The 20,000-nt window shown below is 48.5% G+C and overlaps 1 protein-coding gene across 4 annotated transcripts in view; it reads left to right on the top strand.

The window, feature by feature from the left end:
* The window catches only part of GEFmeso (Guanine nucleotide exchange factor in mesoderm), a 360,178-nt gene that overhangs the window by 248,037 nt on the left and 92,141 nt on the right, over positions 1-20,000 (top strand). For 2 of the 4 annotated variants that reach the window (XM_070130436.1, XM_070130435.1), the window contains exons 1-2: positions 2,252-2,975; positions 18,609-19,553. In XM_070130436.1, the coding sequence (XP_069986537.1) occupies positions 2,783-2,975; positions 18,609-19,553 (1,138 nt within the window). In that variant the 5' untranslated portion in view covers positions 2,252-2,782. Of the gene's footprint in view, positions 1-2,251; positions 2,976-18,608; positions 19,554-20,000 lie in introns of those variants that run through there. The other 2 variants (XM_070130437.1, XM_070130438.1) reach the window with 1 other exon arrangement.

The following is a 20,000-nucleotide window of genomic DNA, read 5'->3' as shown; positions in this document are numbered from 1 at the left end:
AAATGAGACACCACCAATGAGCGATTCAAGACAAAAGAGAAAGACCAATAAACGGAGAAAGGGCAAAGAGAGTGAAAAGAGAAAGAGAGAGTGGGGCTGGAGTCCCCCCGGCGCCGAGAGGGACCGTGTGCTTGCCGTCGCCATCAAAGGATTAGCCAATCGTCACGAAGGTCGATTCGGGGATTCACAGAAGGGATTTTCGAGGCGAGAATTAGGACAGTGGGCATTGAGGTCAAGACGACGCCGCTGTGCTAACTATGGCGGTTTTGGAGGGCGAGGAGAAGGCATTAGGAGGATGATTAGCGAAGTCAAGGGTGAGCGTTCGAGGGAGAGTGAATTGCGCCTGGGATAGAGTGCTTGGGTTTAGAAAGGGACAGGGAGAGGGTGGGTTGAGTGAAAGTGGAGAGGGAGAAAGGAAGAGGGGGTGGGGGCGGAGGGTGAGAGGATGAGAGGGAAAGGGAGAGAGGGATTCACAAAACTGAACATAGTCCACAAGAAAAAATACGAATTTCTTTGTTAAAAGCTTTGCATGTTGCTTTGATAACTATATACATCCATCCATACATACATATATGTATATATACATATATGTGTATATGTATATATATATATATATATATATATACATATATATATGTATGTATGTATGTATATGTATATATATATATATACATATATATGCATATATATGCATATATATACATATATATGTATATATGTACATATATATGCATATATATGTATATATATGTATATATATGTATATATGTATATTATATATATATATATATATATATATATATATATATATATATATGTGTGTGTGTGTGTGTGTGTGTGTGTGTGTGTGTGTGTGTGTGTGTGTGTGTGTGTACATACATATATATGTATTTAAATATGTGTGTGTATATATATATACATATATATTTAATTTATATGTATATATATGTATATACATACATATATGCATTATATATATATATATATATATATATATATATATATATATATGCATACATATACATAAGCATATTCATACGTATACATATACATATATACATAAATATATATCGCGGAGGATTGCTTAGATACTTCGCTGAAGTGTTTTGCAGACACAGGTGGGAATGGGGAGAAGTGGGGTTGTCGTGCAGGTAAGGGGCGTTGGAGGGGAGGGGAGTGGGCCGCAGGTGGGCAGGTAAAGCGTGGGTTATTAACAACTGATTGCTCCGCGCCACAGGTGATGATGGCGATTCCTCTCTCGTTATTTACTATCCTTGGGCTGCCATTCTTTCTGCTACCGAATTATCGAATGGCGACGACGCAACTGTAAGTTAGTTTGCGCGAATCGGCCATTGCGTACGAAAGACGCTCCATCTCATCCCCCCCCCCCACTTTCCTCAAGGTGTGTCGTGAGTACGCACAAGAAAGTGTGAAATTGTAATAACGAGCCGGCCTGTCCATGGCCATACGCTCTGCCAACTGCTCCGTTTTCCGCCGTTTTGTCCAACATTATTCGCTTATTCGGGGACTGCGGGGTCAAAACCTCCTTCTGGGCGGGATAGAAAAAGCATTTTGTATTAGTTTTGTGTAGATTGAAGCTGGCGAGAGTATATTACACTTTGATGGCTTATGCGATTTATGGGTTTCTGCTCTAGGGGGGAAAATTGCTCGGTTGCCGGTTAGTGCTTATTGGGAGGATTATCCAGGAGCGTTGAATGCGCACATTCATGGTGATGATAGCAATCGTGTCTAATGGAGTTTATAACATCGTTTGTTCTGAATGCGTGAAAGACTTGAAGAGCCGGTTATTTTATAGACAGGGACTAAAGCCACCTTTATTGCCAAAGTACAGCGTATAATTTCACTTCAATATTTGCCACCATTTTTCTCGAAGTTGAAAATTCGCTGAACTCTAATATATAAATGTATTATTTGTATTAATTTTTGAATTAATTTCTTCAAAGAATGCTCACAGATAAATGTTTTAAATAGTTGATATTAGTAGATCACTGAGCTGAAATTCGTGAATTATAAAAGTTTAGATACAGAAAAAATGGCTGTGTATTGGGACAATAAAAAGGAAAAGTCAGGAGAAGAGGGAAACTTTAGGAAAAGAAAACACAGAGAGGATATGAGAGAATAAAGAACTCGAGTAAAAAAAATAGGATGAGTAAAACGAGGGTGTGGAGTGAGGCGACGAGTAGGGCGGCGGCGGCGGGGAGGGTGTAACATTGAGCCTCCGAAGTGGGCGCTCAGTAACCACCCAGCGGGCCGTGTGAGAGGACGTACGCATGCGCTCTCCCGGTCCCGTGTGCCAGTGACCCTCCGCCTGGGTGCGCGTGTGCTTATGGATGTTGTCTTCTTGATGCTCCCCTGATGCCGAGTTGTGATCGGGTCACGTTGTATCGGGAGTGGAAGTGTTGATTAACTTTTGACCATTTTGAGTGCTGGGGAAACACTTTACCTACAACTACATTTTGCGGTTTGTTTTGCTCGAAAGGACCGTGCGAGTGTAGCGACTCAAAAAAATACTCTTTCGTGAGTCCAGTGTGTGTTTCCTACTATAACTACTTTGAGGAGCTTGTGGATTTCTATGGATGTGATAATTGCGAATATGGGATAAGTGACTTGGAAGACACGCTGGATATTAGTGCAAATTGGCTGGAAAGTGGAATATAATGAATATTTACTTCAATGGCTGCATATAAACGATGACCCGCGTTCACGTCCGCTGAATTAAGTGATTGAAAATCCGGGTGCCCTGTTGGCGTACTTCGTAACCATGCCTTCAGGAGAAGTCATGGGCGTGAAGCAGCAGCCCACGTCTACGGGCGTGGGTGGGCTGGAGGAAGACAAGAAGGCAGTGTACAAAAACGATGACGAATACGACGAGGATCTGGCACAGCTGGACATGCTGTTGCACTACGTCAACAACCTGTCTGCTTCTTTGGAGTTCCTCGCTTGGGAAAACAAACGTAAGTGGAGTGACATCAACCCGCGCCCCAGGAAAGGCTCTGGGGACGATCCCATGCCTTCTGTGGCCATTTGGGATCAGTCTAGCCTTGGTATGGAGCTTCTGAAGCCTTAGCTCTCATTATGCGTTAGATCTGATAGTAATTATGCCTACTGCATAGAGGGAGGATCGCAAAATTTCCTTCGAGAATTGAAATCTTTGGGAATGTGTGTTTGTGTATTTGTTTGCTGTGCATCGTGTTCCGTAACGGGATGCTTTGTGGTTTTAAAAAAGGAAGTTATTCGAGGTCAGGTAGCGGAATCCATTTTATTTGTGTACAGTGTGTAAGTGGCACTATTGTCATACTTATTTGAGGAATTACCTTCCCAATAGGTGAGATTTTGAGGACATTTCTGCTTAGTCATCTGAAGCAATTTACAAGTGGGAACTGCATATGATTTGCATTACTACCGTGCTTAGGAAGGCAAATGTTCATATTAAGTTTCATTGCAGCAAAAAAGATTCGAATGTAAAAAAATGGAGCTTATCACAATTTTTTCCTGCATGATAAAATAAAGCCACTTCACGTTTGGATTTTCAGATAAGTATTTGTGAATGATAAGTTAAGCACCTGGGTTTTATTTTTATTATCAGAGCCGAACTTCAGGGGTGCCCAGGTCGACTGTAAGGGCGCCGCCTCCTTGAGATCCCTGAAGGAGGGTGCTTTGTGTATACATGTACTTTAAAAACTCGTAACGGTTATTTTTTAATGTTTGTTTCCTTTCGTGTTTCTGTGTTTTGTTGTATGTTTTGTTGTCGATTAGGACCAGTTGAATGTATTGGTTTGTTGTCAGTTGTATGTTTTTATTTCCTTTACATGATAACATAGGTGATTTAGTTGCAGTCCGTATAATCTCCGTTTTTAATTGTATGTTTTTCCTTTTGATGATAACGTGTAATTTCGGTGCAGGTCATATGATTTTCTGGGATTGCCTTTTTCTGAAGCGTCTGTGATTTGCTTTGTATGGGCTTGCAACTAGGAAGTTCTGCGATATATTTGAGACATGTATTTTCCGTATTTTGCTCTCTCTCTCTCTCTCTGTCTCTGTCTTTCTCTCTCTCTCTCTCTCTCTCTCTCTCTCTCTCTCTCTCTCTCTCTCTCTCTCTCTCTATATATATATATATATATATATATATATATATATATATATATATATATATATATATGTCTGTCTCTCTCTCTCTCTCTCTCTCTCTCTCTCTCTCTCTCTCTCTCTCTCTCTCTCCCTCTGTCTCTCTGTATGTCTGTCTCTTTCCCTCTCCCTCTGTCTCTCTGTCTCTCTCTCTCTCTCTCTCTCTCTCTCTCTCTCTCTCTCTCTCTCTCTCTCTATCTATCTATCTATCTATCTATCTATCTATCTCTATCTCTATCTCTATCTCTCCTTCTCTCTCCTTTTTAAGATGGGCGTTTAGGTTAACTGTTTCGCAGAGGCTTTGGAGCCCATTAGCCCGGAGGCGCCACTTGCTTGCAAGGCAGTCTCGTGTTACTGGACTGAGCTTGTGTTTTTGTTTTTGTTTCTTAGCCAAGATTTTTCAGGGGCCGATAATGCCGACTACAAAGCTGTGATTCAGGAATGATTAGTTGCTGTTTTTATTTGTTTTTTTTTCTCTGCTTGTACTACCTTTTTTATGTTTGCAATTTGCATTTGTTTATGAGTCAGAGCGAGGGGGAGACAGGCACTCACACACACACACACACACACACACACACACACACACACACACACACACACACACACACACACACACACACACACACACACACACACACACACACACACACACACACACACACACACACACACACACACACAAACAAACAAACAAACAAACACAAAGAAAGAAAGGGAAGGACGAGGGATTAGAATAAAGGAGGCCGAGTCAGTTTGCACGCGTGAGTGTATTTGTGCGTGTTTGACCCTGATATCTTCACGTACAAACTCACACATATCTCTGACATCAGCCCAAGAACATTTTGGTCATGTCATGTTCCCTGAGCGCGGAGGCACCAAGGCCGTGTCACGCCCCGCATTCTGGCATTCCCCTCCGGCTGGAAACATGACTCAGCCCATGCAGCGCAGAGTTCCCTCGGGCTCTCGTGTTCGCGGCTGGAAATGCCTGCATATACGCACAGGCAGGAGAGAGAGAGAGGAAGGGTGGGTGGGTGGGTGAGAGAGAGAGAGAGAGAGAGAGAGAGAGAGAGAGAGAGAGAGAGAGAGATAGAGATAGAGATAGAGATAGAGATAGAGATAGAGATGGGGGGGGGATAGATGGGATCGAGAGTGGGCAAGAACAGTATTTTACGAATGAAGGCCTTGGCTCAAACCCAGAGGCGATCGCAGGGGATAAACCTCAGGAAGCCCGGCAGCGCAACCGGCGGCCGTGTGGTGTTGCCTCGGTGCCTGTGTCAATAGGAGCAGCGTCGGCCGTGAGCCTAATGAAGCTCCACGGCGCCTCCAAGTCCTGCAGGTGCTCGGTCAGTGTCCCGCATCCCGCCTGAGTCCTGCTATTGCATCCCGCCTTCTTTGTTGCACGCCCACTGCAACTGTTCAGGCGATTTGCTCATTAACTCGGCGTATCAGTAGCATTCTCCGTGCTTGTTAATTCCTCGCGGTGGTTTGCTGTGGTTGCTTGGAGGCGAGCTGTGCGCCCTCGGCTGTTGCTGTTGTGTCGGCTGAGGGATCGATGAAGACGATGCTCCTATCCGGCGGGAGATTGACAGCAGGAGCAATAAAGGCCAGGGCGTTCGAGTTTTATTGTTCCAGTGCTGGACGCCGATCCTGCCCCGTGGCCGGCCGGCGCCACCCCGGCCAGCGCAGCGGGCAGCGTCTCCGTTCTGCCCTGTGTCGCTGTGGCGGCGGTCCTCGCGACTTTCAAGTGTCCCTTCTCTTCAGTTGGCCTTCGATGACTTACTATCACTTGTAGAATGACAGAAATATGATAACGGCACGAAGACTTATTACGACATTACTCGTAAAACTAATTGATGAATATTAATTAACATACATCCCTTTTCTTTGGCTGGCGGTATGATGACGTCACGCCAGGCATGCCTCATGAATCGCGCGGTCCCTGTCGCGTCACTTCCCCTGCCAGTACCGGGACGCCCCTGCGTACTGCGAGCCTCGAGACCCTGTGATTCACGCGGAAATGGCAACAGGCGGAATATTGGCCATTTCCTGACGCGCAAAAATATGGCGAAATGGGAGCAAAAATATTGCAACTGTCGGAGCGCTAATGGCGTTGGAAATATAGGGAGGATCTATCTCTGTTATTTCCCGTCTGTCGCCGGGATCGGCTTTCCTTTGTGACGACGGAATCGGTCAGTGACTTCGGGGTGGGTGCGCGTGGGCGTGTCTTTGGGGGGGGGGGGAGGTCACGGAATGTTTCGAGGCTCTTATCTTTATTGGTGACAGATAGTGCCTCCCTCTCTCCCTCGCCCTCCTCCCTCCCTCCTCGTTTTTCCTCCTCCCTCCCTTCTCCATTTTGCCTCTCCCCTTCCCCCTTTCCCTCCCCTCCCCCTCAGCCCTAATCAACACACCGTGACTCACGCCCGGAAGTACTCCCCTCCCCCTCCCCTCCCCCTCTACCTAGAGGTATGGGCAGTGCGTGTAAAGGAGCGACACTGTTGGCACGCCTTCCCTTGGCTGTCCTTGGCTTCAATTATAACTTAGATAAAAAAATAATAGAAAGTTTGCCGAGTTAATTAATTGTTAATAAATACAAACTCATTTCCATGCCCGATTAGGATTCACAGGCGAGTACGTTGTCAATTCATTCAAGCGTTGTCGTATGTTTGTTCAGGGTTGTGTGTACACGCCAGCCACGACGACCGTGGGCGCCGCGAGGACTGGTGCCCCGCCGCACGCCCAGGCGGCCATTAAGCGGTGTGACTTATAGGGAAAGTTTATGGTCCTGCCGAGATAATAAACGCCACTTGGCTACTGATCTTCGCTGTGCATAATTCATGTAAATTCACGTGTAGACACAAGCAGAAATATGCGCATAATTACACACACACACACACACACACACAAACACACACACACACACACACACACACACACACACACACACACACACACACAGAGAGAGAGAGAGAGAGAGAGAGAGAGAGAGAGAGAGAGAGAGAGAGAGAGAGAGAGAGAGAGAGAGAGAGAGAGAGAGAGATAGATAGATACAGAGACAGAGACAGAGAGAGAGAGAGAGAGAGAGAGGGATAGAGAGAGATAGAGAGACATAGAGAGAGAGATAGAGAGAGATAGATAGATAGAGAGAGAGAGAGAGATAGATAGAGAGAGAGAGAGATAGAGAGAGATAGAGAGATATAGAGAGAGATAGAGAGAGAGAGAGAGAGAGAAGGATGGAGGGAGGGAGGGTGAGACAGAAAGAGAAGCAGCGGTCAGCTAGGACAGGGAGGAAAGCAGCACATGGGCCGCGGGGATGAGAGGTTGACAGCGGAGTCATAACAGGAGGTGTGGTGACTCACAGGAGGAAATTCCACCTCCTCAGAGTACGGCCGCCCACCGCGACCTCTGGACGAGCGGGCAAGGACGTCTCCTGATGGGGGGGGGGTAGGGGGTAGGGAGGAGGGGGAGGAGGATGCAGTCGTGATTGTGGCTTGACGTCACGAGTTAGTGTTGTCCCGGTGAAGTCACGCGGTGTATTGTAGAATAGTGTCCCCGTTGACCGAGGAGTTTGTGGCGTGGCGTTTGATGGGTTGTCTCTGGCGGGTCGTTTTCTTCCCAGCTTGGAGGTTGTTTCCCTCTCCTGACCACACCTCCCCTCCCCACTCACCCTCTCTCTTGCCTCCCTCTCTCCTCCCCCAAACCGTCCCTCCCTCCGTAACCTGTTCCTTTATCGAGGTTGTGTTCCTTTCCTTCAACCTATATTTCCCCTTCTCTTTGCCTCCTCCCTCCTTACCTTCTCTTTTCCTTCCTTCGCTCCCATCGGCTGTTTCTCACACGCGCGGTCCCTGCCTTGGCCGTGAAAGTGTCCCGGAAGAGCTCGGAAAATGACGGGTGATTTATGCGCTTTTCTTTCATTCCTTTTCTCGTTTTCCTTTTTGTATTCTCTTCTTTTTTATTATCCTGTACATTCATTTTTCCTTTTCAATATTTTCGCTTTTTATCCTGTACAGTCTCGTCAAGGAAGTGTTCGATTTCATTTTCTTTTCCTTAATTCCACCTTTTCCTTCGCTATATATCTTCACTCTTTTCACTTTTTATTATCCCTCTCAATCCATTTTCCCTTCGTCAGTGTCCGATTCCATCTCATTTTCCTTCTTTCCCCCTGTCCGACCGTTCCCTGTTTCGTAGCCTGTGTTTACCCTGCTCTTTCGTGTTGTGCAGATAGCCCCAGCGAGTGACCTATCGCACACGCCATGGGTAGGCAGAGCCGGTTCTCTCCCACTCGCCATGTTGCCTGCCGCCCGCTGTAACGAGCCGATATTAGGAGGCGCTAAGGATTGTCTCCGTCTCAGTGTAGGATTTTTTTTGTCTCCGTCTCGATGTAGGATTTTTGTGTCTCTTAGTGTAGGATTTTTTACTCTTAGTGCAGGAGTTTTGTCTTCGTCGCAGTGTAGATGATGCATCCGTCTCATTGTAGGATTTTTGACTCGGTCGCAGTGCAGGATTTTTGTCCTCGTCGCAGTGTAGATGGTGTCTCCGTCTCAGTGTGGGATTTTTGTCTGCGTCTCAGTGTAAGATTTGAAGGAGTTATTTGTCCTCTGTTGACGCCGGGGGAGACGAGGTGAGCGGCGCTGCGGCATTCGACCTTGTATTGCGCCCTTATGGTCTGTGGGAAGTTGGTCAGGATGCGCGTGCAGGATCTCGGGGAGGTGAGGCATTGCCTGGGATCTTGGCTGGGTTACGTGAGCGTGGGCGTCGGGGAGGGGGTGCGGGGCGGGGTGGAGGTGGTGGGGTTGGGTTATTTGCATGCGGGCTTGGTAAGGCGGTGCTTGCGAGCCGCTGATTAGGGAAGTGTGGTTGAGGGCGAGTGGACGGGGGTTGGGGGAGAGGTCTTGTCTGTGCGGAGATTCGAAAGGAAAAGAAATTATTGTACAGGTATTTTGGTCCTGCTCTTCTGCATGCACACACACACACACACACACACACACACACACACACACACACACACACACACACACACACACACACACACACACACACACACACACACACACACACACACACAAACAAGCACAAACACACACACCTTTCAACTTTGTTCTTCTCAGGCACTCCCAGCTCTTGTCAAATTTCCTTAAGCGGCTCCGGTGGTTTTCTCAAGCTAGTCGGGAGATCAGTCGCGAGATGGACAGGTGTCGCGTCAACCCCAGCCTTTCCCACGCGTGCAGGCCGGGAGATGTTTTCGGCCTGTCTGTTACATAGGCCTGGTTGGCGTGGCGTGGTAGGTCTGTGTCGGAATTAGCAATGGTGTTTGTGGTAGATGACGGCTGGTGTAGGCCTATATGCGAGGGCCACCGGTGTTGCAGGTATATTTCATTAGTGTGGGGCAAGGTGGGATAAGGGTAAGGGTTAAAGGAAGCGGTTATATGTTGTAGGTGTATGTGAGTAAAGGATACAGTATAAGGGCCTAGAAGGAGGATGTGAAGGTTTAGATTCAACCGCGATATGCTCGAGAGATCCTATGGCTTCTGTAAGGCGATAGTACCAAAACTTCGGTATCTCTTATTCTTTGTTAACTAAAACCGATCTGCCTTTTTTCTAAGCCGTGTAGGATGCACGAGGCTGATTAAAGCTTTAAATTTAGAAGCGAAATTGGATACCAAGAACCTCGGGCCGAAACAGAACGGCCGCCTCGCTCTCATTGTCCGTATCCGCTTTTAATACAATGCGCGTATTATGGAAGGATGTCTCATACATTGCATCAGGCGTTATCGCGCGCTAGTGACGTCATTTGGTTTACTCATGGCGGGTGTCATTTGGGTGACATGACAGCCTGACGGATCTCCTCGGTCTCTCCTTCTCCTTCCTGTCTGCCCTCGCAGTGCGTGATCCTCTGCCCGCCTACACACCCTCGCTTGTTTTCCTTGCGCCCTGGTTGTAGTCGCCTCGAGTGCCGTATGCTCAGCGACAAGGGAACACAGATAACAGGTGCCTGAGTTAGTCTCCTGATGCTTATTTTGAAAACATAAGCAGTGGTCCCAAAACACAGAATCATGCGTGTAAACAACTTTCACTTCCCCTCCGCAATCTTGGTAAAATAAACTCAGAACAGCGTTGATTATTTTCACACTAGATTTCCTTATCTCCCTTATCGCTTTCACGTGTGTTCGTTATCCCATTTATTTCCGTCTACCAATCTTCGATTATCGCTGCCTCTCACCACCTCCGTTATTCTCACTCGCGTTGCTTATCGTCCTCGGTAAACACGCGATCGCGTTAAAGGCCTGTAGTGCCAAGGTGCCAGGTGCTGCCACTCGCCCCCGCCGCCCGTGCTAGCCTGGTCCTCTTTTTGACACTTGGGTGGGATGGTGTTGATTAAGGGATAGTGAAGATGATGATAAGGATAGTGAGGAAGAACAGAAGCTAGGGAAGTAGTAGTGGAAGAGGTTCACGACAGTTGTATTGAAGAAAAAAAGAAAAAAAATATTCAGAGAGAGTTGGTATTGGTAAGAAAAAATGGAAAGAAAAGGGAAGAATCATGATTCCAAACAGCTGTCTCACAGCCGGCGGCACAGAGCCCACCCGCTCAAACCTGCCGCGATAAAGTCGATCGTTATCCGTGTTGATAAACAGATTGGCGTCGCTGCGAAACCCTTTGATCACAAGGGAGCGTGGAAGACTTGTATGTGTGTGAATGCACGTGTGTGTCACCGAAGGGGCTTTTTGCCTTTGACTCAGATTGCGTCCCGCCCACCGTGGCAAAAACGTTGATATGATCGTACCGGGAAGGACCTCTGGCAAGGTTGTCATCGGGGGTGGGTGGATTTATTTTTGTATGAATATTACCTTAGATGATGTTGTTGTCGTTGATAATGAAGATGTTGATTTCATCGTTAGGATCACTATCATTATCATTATCTGTGATTATCCTCGTCGTGTCCATCCTTGCTTATGTCGCTGCGAATGAAAGGCGAAGGAGGCCCAGCCCTTAATCATTTCCTCAAGGGCCCCTCGGCCTCCGTATCGTAACAGATCATTAACCTCTCCTTACCACCCACCCACGCCTCGTGCCTCCGCCCACGCCCCCACCACATCTATCACCTCTCAAGATCACGCCCCAAGGCACAGTCACCCGTCCAGGCACCCAGACACGCCCATCGGATGACAAGGTCATCCGCGTACACCCTACATTAATTATCGTGACTTACCGACTACATTACGCAGGCGGGAGCGCTCGTTCAGTCTTAAGCGATGGGCGTAGGCGTGGCGGCAGTGAGGTCCGGAAGGTGGATGTGAGGCGGGCATGTTGGGCGAGGGCGGCTGGAGAATGTATGGGTGGGGATAGTGGAGTTCTTCCTCTTCCCTGATTGTTTTCAATATAAAAACTTCTTTAAAGGATAAAGGGGGAAGTCCAGGAGGGGAGGGGCACGGGGCGGCGTGGCGAGAGGGCCCCCGGCGATGAAGGTGGAGTCTTGCTTTCAGTGCCTGTGTTCATTCCTGGCATGGACGCCAACGCCGCAGTGACAACGAACCCGATTCCATCAGATCGAAGTATTAATGTAGTTAATTTAGACTGTCAGGAGGGCAACAGATGATAAATTTGATATGAATTACAGTAATAACTGAAGTTTCATGTTTTGTGTTTGTTTTGAGTGACTGACTTCCTGTAGAGGTTCGCGACGCCGGCTCGCAAGCCGCTATAGTCAGTGACCCCGCGGCGCCCGGACTCGAGCGGCGGCGCGTAAGTTGCAAGGGCCGGCGGTTTGTTTACGGTCATGCGGGGTTCGTGGGCGTCGATGGCGGTCGCGTTTGTGGCTCCGTCCGAAAACGCGGCTCGAGTCCGTCCGAATTGAGAGGACGCGTCACCGTCCGAAGCCTTGGTCACTGTGGCGTGAGCCCAAAGGGAGCCGGCGCCCGAGGAGGGTGAACGTGATTCACTTTTGCTGCGGCCAGCGCGAGGACCGCAGCTTTGAATCCAATCTAACGCAATCTCTGCCGCGTCAACCGCCCGGCCGCGCTCCTATGGTAATGCTGCCAAATGGTCGCGCTCTTCTCGGAATGACACCAGCCTCATCTTAGATGCAAGCTCTCTCGCTTCATCCATTTATTATTTCTTCCTTCGTTTTCTCAAGTTTTTATTCATATTGCTAAACCTCCCTAAATGCGCTTTCGGAAGGTGGGCAGAAGGCGCTCTTAGGTGCCAGCGAATAAGCCACGCGGATGTATTCAGTCATATGTAAAACACTGTATTATGCAAAAATACTATTATGTAATCTTAACAAAGGTTGTGTAGCTATTTAGAATATTCATGTCCGTGCCGCTGAATTCGTGAATGCGCGCGGCCAGACTAAGTGCTCCTACCCAAATACGGTCCGTGCAATTACGGTGGTGTTGATGTGGAAATTCTCCTGTTTAATTGCCTCACGCAGGTTATTGGTCCGAGGGGGTGGAGGGGGGAGGACGGGGAGGGTCTTCATAGTACGTTAATGACCTCGGAAGGTTGAATGGTCTTGGTGGTTTTAACGGTGAGTGTTCTTATGGTCTTATATTGCCCGGTGAAAGTTGATGTTTCTCTCTCTCTCTCTCTCTCTCTCTCTCTCTCTCTCTCTCTGTCTCTCTCTCTCTCTCTCTCTCGCTCTCTCTCTCTCTCTCTCTCTCTCTCTCTCTCTCTCTCTCTCTCTCTCTCTCTCTCTCTCTCTCTCTCTTTCGCATTAGCTTTTAAAAAATGGAATATCTGAGTAGGGAAACCCACAGCGAGACTCACTTAAGAAAATTAACAGTGGTGTGAGGTCTAGAGGTTTACAATTACATCCTTATAGGGGTAGGGGGGGAGGCGGGTACCGGTGCCCGGCTGAAGGAGGGGGGTCGGCGTCGCCATGGGGAGGGAAGATGTACGAGGGACGAGCGTGTCACGGCTTTGACGGACGTGGGAAGCGTTTGTGACGGGCGATGAGCGACGTCGCGGAATCGTCCCTTGGAATTTGGCGCAGGAGGGATGTCTGCTTTCCTCTTCCTCCTTCGGGAACTTGTGTCGGGGAGGAGGAGGGAGAAACTGCAGTGCTGTCGTTGAGGGCATTACGTAACGGCATGGCTGGGCTGGTGCCATGCTGTGCCACGTCGTGCCCTGGCATTGAAGACGCCTGGGAAAATGCGAGTTAAAGGGGCGGGCTCGCGGCGGGGCAAGTTGAAAGGGGAAGGGTTAGAGAGGGGAGTTTACATGGCGGTCGTGACTTGTAGACGCCACTCGGGGGGCGTAGGGGGGAGAGGGGAAGGGGGAGAGCAGAGGAGAGAAGAGAGGAGGGGAGGGGAGGGGAAGAGAAGGGGAGGGGTGGGGAGCAGAGGGGGGAGAGGCGCAGTGTTGGATGTTGCTGACGTTTCTCAGTACTGTGAGTCGAGTGTTCGGTTACACTCGAGCTCGTCGTTTACAATGCATTTGTTGTGGTTGTGAGAGGGGAGGCTGCTCCTCCGCCGGCGAGGAGGCATGAAAATGGCTGGAGGTTCAGCGGTTCCAAGACATTTGGGATCACGTTTCGTGCCTCCGCCGAGCCTCAAACAGGAAGAGGGAATGTTTTTCCCTCTTGATACAGCGATTAGTGTCGTAGCAGAAATATATATGGGGCCTGCAAATAGTTTTAGGTCTTCATAAAAATGGCCATTTGGACAAAACCGATATACTTGAAAACGCTAAAGAGAGGTTGCAACATCTGATCTTGCATCTGGCAAAGGATTATGTTTGCATTGTTTTCTTTGTGCAATGTCCCTCCCAAGGCAGACCGAATAACAGATGGTTCCTGCTTGCACACATACAAAGGCACGCCACGCATACACACGTGCACGCACGAACGCACGAACGCACGCACACACACGCACACACACACGCACACACACACGCACACACACACGCACACACACGCACACACACACACACACACGCACACACACACACACGCGCACACACACACACACACACACGCACACACACACACACGCGCACACACACACACACACACACACACACACACACACACACACACACACACACACACACACACACACACACACACACACACACACACAATGACTCAGACAGTGTTCACATCCAAAACCGCATGTCATCTTACATTAACGAAACTTGTGTATGCTACATGATATGATACAATATGACAACTCTTTCAAACACTGTCGCATACACTTGGCTCCTCTCTTTCGCTCTAGTTATCTCTTATCTCTGTATTTTCTTCTCGTTAACTCTCTGGCTCCCCTTTTCCCCTCTTGTCAATTTGTTTATTTTTGCGATCTGGAGCCAGCCGGTTTCTTCTTATCAGCTCGGTCGATTATTCCTAATTTCTTGGTCTCTTCCTTATATTCTCATCGTTCCTTATTTCTCATCAAAGCTCTTTTGGGGTTTACTCACATAGCTTATACATTATGTATGAATTTAGATAGACAGACAGACAGGCGGAGGCTGAGACACGCTGTGTATATACATGTAGTGTATAATGATATTTTCTGTAGAGCTGAGGTTAACAAATTCGCAACATATACTTCCTTTATCACATCTTACCGCATCGTAAGTCCTTCTTAATCCAGCTTTTTCTTTCTTTAGTCTCTTTCTCTTTCTCTTCCCCCTGTTTCTCTCTGGCGTCCCTCTTAGCGGCTAATTAAGGCTTCCCCATTTCCCTCGCACCTTTGTGGCCAGGTGAGGACGCCAACAAAAGCAGCATCCCAAGACGACGCGCCTTTCTTGGTTCTCGTCTGCGCCCCCTTGTCTAGGATGCGGGGGCGGAGGGGAGGGGAGTAGGACGGGGAGAGGTGGGGAGGGGTGGGGGTGAGTAAGGAGACAGCATTGTGATGAACTACACGTGTCTCTCTCTCTCCCTCTCTCTCTCTCTCTCTCTCTCTCTCTCTCTCTCTCTCTCTCTCTCTCTCTCTCTCTCTCTCTCTCTCTCTCTCTCTCTCTCTCTCTCTCTCTCTTTTCCTTTGACTTTTATTATTCTGTAGATTTGTGTGGGTATGTTCTGTTTTCGTCTCTGCAGAGACGAGACCAGAGAAAGAGAGAGAAAAGGGGGGGGGAGAAAAAGAAAAAAGAGGAATAGGTGAAAGATACGACAATAAAATTGTTTAGCAGCAATCAGGATGTTATAATTAAACAAAAAAGCAAAACAAACATGAGATGCGTGATTTAAAACCCAGCATAAGACATCATCTTCCGGCTGTCGGTGTTTCCTCTCCTTTTCTCTCTTATTCTCTTTTTTTTCTTACTCGGTCTTCCTCTTTCATTCTTCTCGCTCCCACAACACGGTCCCCATTCACTGTCACCATGTCGTAATTGAGTTAATGGATTGTTGGTGACGTCATAGCCCAAGCCTTTCCCACACCTCCTTATTATAGTATGTTTATGAAGTTATTGACTTTCTCTTTTATAACACCTTGTGCTCTAACCCTCTCATTTATTTTTCTTTTCTTCTTCCCTTTCTCTCTCGGAGTCTTCGTCGTAAGCTTCTTTTCTGGTGGTAATTTTTGACGTGCCTAAATTATTTTTATCGGGTTGGGAGCGCGTGGTCGCCAGACGTCCCTCGATTGTACTAAGTGGTGACTTCACTGCCTGTCATACTCGCTCTGCATCAACATTTGCGTTAATATCTGAGTCACTGGCTGGGCCTAAGTTAAATCAAGGGAACCCCGCCCTTAGTCACGGGTACGATAAGGTCGATCCGTGCACGGCGACTCACGTGGAGGAAGGCGAAAGGGGGCCCTGGCTCTCGCTGCCAAGCAGTATGCATTTTTTCCGAGTTTGTTTACAGTTCCGGATTAACTGTTGCAGCATCTGCGTGTACCGCTAGTATTCCTCTTACAGTAGCTCGGAAACTCGGCATGAATTAGCATGAAGTATTTCCATGTCCAGATTTTCAACCATGGCCCGGGCCGCAACAGGGCACTGTCTGGGGAGGCCTTTTTCTCAGTTTTGTTTCTTGTCTATTGTTCTTGCGAGGAGTTTTTTGTGGCCCTGGGAGGTCCCGGGGTGGCGCCGCTGCCCATTCATTTAAGTCTTCCATTGCCAGTGTTACCAGCTGTGTGAATAATCTGCGTAAAGAGAGGTTTGTCAGTCTGTTGGCCTCTCTCTCTCTCTCTCTCTCTCTCTCTCTCTCTCTCTCTCTCTCTCTCTCTCTCTCTCTCTCTCTCTCTCTCTCTCTCTCTCTCTCTCTCTCTCTTTCTTTCTTTCTTTCTTTCTTTCTTTCTCTCTCTCTCTTTCTCTCTCTCTCTCTCTCTCTCTCTTCCTCTCTTTCCCTCTCCCTCCCTCCCTACCCCCTACCCCCCTCCCCTCCCTCCCCCTCCCCCCCCCCTCTCTCTCTCTCTCTCTCTCTCTCTCTCTCTCTCTCTCTCTCTCTCTCTCTCTCTCTCTCTCTCTCTCTCTCTCTCTCTCTCTCTCTCTCTCTCTCTCTCTCTCTCTCTCTCTCTCTCACTCTCTCTCTCTCTCTCTCTCTCTCTCTCTCTCTCTCTCTCTCTCTCTCTCTCTCTCTCTCTCTCTCTCTCTCTCTCTCACTCTCTCTCTCTCTCTCTCTCTCTCTCTCTCTCTCTCTCTCTCTCTCTCTCTCTCTCTCTCTCTCTCTCTCTCTCTCTCTCTCTCTCTCTCTCTCTCTCTCTCTCTCTCTCTCTCTCTCTCTCTCTCTCTCTCTCTCTCTCTCTCTCTCTCTCTCTCTCTCACTCTCTCTCTCTCTCTCTCTCTCTCTCTCTCTCTCTCTCTCTCTCTCTCTCTCTCTCTCTCTCTCTCTCTCTCTCTCTCTCTCTCTCTCTCTCCCTCCCCCCCTCCCTCCCTCCCTCTCCTTCTACCTCCCTCCCTCTACCTCTACCTCCCTCCCTCTACCTCTACCTCCCTCCCTCTACCTCTACCTCCCTCTCCCTTCCCTCTCCCTCTCTCTCCCTCCCTCTCCCTCGCTCTCTCTCTCTCTCTCTCTCTCTCTGTCTCTCTCTCTCTCTCTCTCTCTCTCTCTCTCTGTCTCTCTCTCTCTCTCTCTCTCTCTCTCTCTTTCTTTCTTTCTTTCTTTCTCTCTCTTTCTTTCTCTCCCTTCCCCCTCCCGCTCTCCTCTCACCTTCTCTTTTCCCTTCCTCTCCTCTCCTTCACCTCCTACGTTTCCCTCCTCTCTCCTTTCTCTTCCGTTCTGAGTTTGCAGAGAGTTTGTGTTCCTTGCGGGAAGGAATTTTGGCGTGGTCCTCAAAAAGCACTCTTATTTATTGTTTTGCGGGTCGGGTTCATGCAGTCTGTATTGTCTTAGCATTCATTTCTTGCAATTTTGTTTGTTTTTTTTGCCCTATAAAGAGAATGGTTGGCCGAAATGACCTCTCGGTTCGGGGTGAATTTGGGCGATTTTCCCTTGCAGGTCATCCGAGAGTACATGCAGCTCGTGTTTGGGCAAGGCTGTCATAAAAAGATAACAGTGACGTCACATGAATCGGATTTCTTTCGATCTTTTTCTTTGCTTCTTCCTTTCTTCTTTTCTTGTTTTATATCTCTCTTCCTTTCACTCCTCTTCATGTTTTCTCTCTTACTCTTTCTCTTTTCTCATTCTCTCTTTTCCTCTTTCGTTCTCCCTTCTCCCCTCCGTCCCTCCGTCCCTCCCTTCCCCCCTTCTCCCCTCCGTCCTTCCCTCCCTCCCTTCCCCACTTCTATTTCACATTGGCATGATATTGCTTGCGATTGCGAAAAGAACATTTTTCTTTTATTTATGTAAGGAATAGTTTTCGCAATGGTGGCGACCTTCAGGAGCTGCGTCGTAGGATGGCTGTCTGAGTGTCACGTAATTCCTAGGGCGATGTCGATCCTAGATATATTGTGTGACGTGTCCCTGACGTGTCCCTGAAGTGTCCCCAAGGCGTCCGCAAAGTGTCCGGCGAGCGACAACGCGCGTCGTATTAATGTGTGGCCCTGAAATGAATAACGGATAGGCCTATTATTTCTATGGAAATGTGTATTATTCTGTAAATATTCATCTGTGGTGTCCGTTACCTACGAGCAGAGATATAAAGAAAGGAACGGATGCACGCAAGCAAGCAAGCACACACACACACACACACACACACACACACACACACACACACACACACACACACACACACACACACACACACACACACACACACACACACACACGCACCCTCACACACACACACACACACACACACACACACACACACACACACACACACACACACACACACACACCACACCACACCACACACACACAAACCACCGGGTGACGGGCATGCACAGGTGATTAGTCAAGCAGTATAATTCTCTTCTTGTTAGGCTTAATGAGGATCTCCATCTTTTTGTCGAGCGGCGAGACAGTCATGGTCGAAGTGTAAAAAAAAAATCACAACAGAGTCATTATTTTTTGTACAAGAATTGTCATCGCGCCATCGAATAGACATTTTTACTTATGGAGTTTTTTCTCTTCTCTTTTCAGGCATCTCGACGGACCTGGTACCGACCTTGCTGAACATGTACGATGCTCTCTACGCCAGGCTCAGCGAGGGCGCCGACGCCACCACCACCTCCGGCAAATCCTGCGATGAAGGAGGAGGAGGAAGAGGCGCAGGAGGAGGAGGAGGAGGAGGAGGAACAGGAGGAGAGAAGATGGGGTTTAGTAACGGCAGTTTAGATTTAAGTAAAATTGGTCAGGAGGAGCGCGCGTCAACCAAAGAGAATGGAAACAGTGGTGCTACAGAAAATGGGTTAAACAGTTTTAAAGAAAGCGGGGTGTGTGACCAACGGCTTTTCATCGAGGAAAAGGACGTCGAGAATGAGAACCAAGTGAACAATAACTGTGTCAAATGTGATAAGTGCGGCGTGCTCAGAACTAGCAAGGATGGGTGTCGGTGTAGTGCGAAGTGCGTCATTGCGGAGTCCATTACGTCCATGTTCGAGACCATCGAGAACGACCTCGCCTCGCCCGACTCCTTCTACGAGAACGTGGACAAGCGGCGCCCCAGGAGGGAGCACATCTACGCCGAGCCTCAGTTTCTGATCAAACCCAAAGACAGTCCAAAGTCGACCACCTCTTCCTCCTCCACCAACACGTGTTCCTCGTCCGCCTCCTCCTCCACCCTCACCTCCACCACCTCCACCACCTCTTCCTCGTCAGACAAGCTCCCGGGGACGCCCGCCTCCCCGCCCATGGGCTTCGACCCGAGGAAGCTCAAGGACGTGTACCGGCCCCTGTCGTCGATCTCGTCGTCCTCGTCTTCGTCCTCCAACTCTCTCCCTCGAGGCCCACCCGGAGCCGCCACCTCGTACTTGGCGTCGGCCGAGAGCTTGGAGGACAACGATGCAGACCATTCGGACACCGAGGAGACCACCCGCAGGAGAGACCGGACCATCAAGACCAGGCGGGAGAAGGCGCAGCGCACAGGTCAGTATCCTTCGTTGTGGCTTCGCGGTGGCCGAGTTAAGACCCGAACAACAGCGAGGCAATTAGCGAGCAACTGTGAATGTGCGATTGCAGGGGCAGCTGGGGGTGAATGAGGAAGTGAATGGAACCGTGAGTCTTCCTGTGAATGAACGAATGCGAGTCAGGCGTCAATGAATGTACACTATTCATGTCTGATAAGTCTTGTATTTTTTTCTTCTGTTTCCTTTGCAATCTATATGTTTTTCTTCGTGTTCCATGCATATTTATTACGAGTTTCAAAGCGCCAACTCCACACGTAGACCTTATCAGCACAACCGATCATGTACGTCGTCAAAGGATTGGCGTTTTTGCAGAGGTCCGTCCCGAAGCCACACTCGCGGCCGCTTTGGTTGAGGTCTGCGGATCAAACATTAAGAGAAATTTAGATTAGAGTATGTATCGTTATAT

Source organism: Penaeus vannamei, chromosome 15 (genome assembly GCF_042767895.1).
Source record: "Penaeus vannamei isolate JL-2024 chromosome 15, ASM4276789v1, whole genome shotgun sequence".
NCBI lineage: Eukaryota > Metazoa > Arthropoda > Malacostraca > Decapoda > Penaeidae > Penaeus > Penaeus vannamei.
Note: the sequence above shows the minus strand (reverse complement) of the source record. Positions and strands in the feature narration are given on the sequence as shown.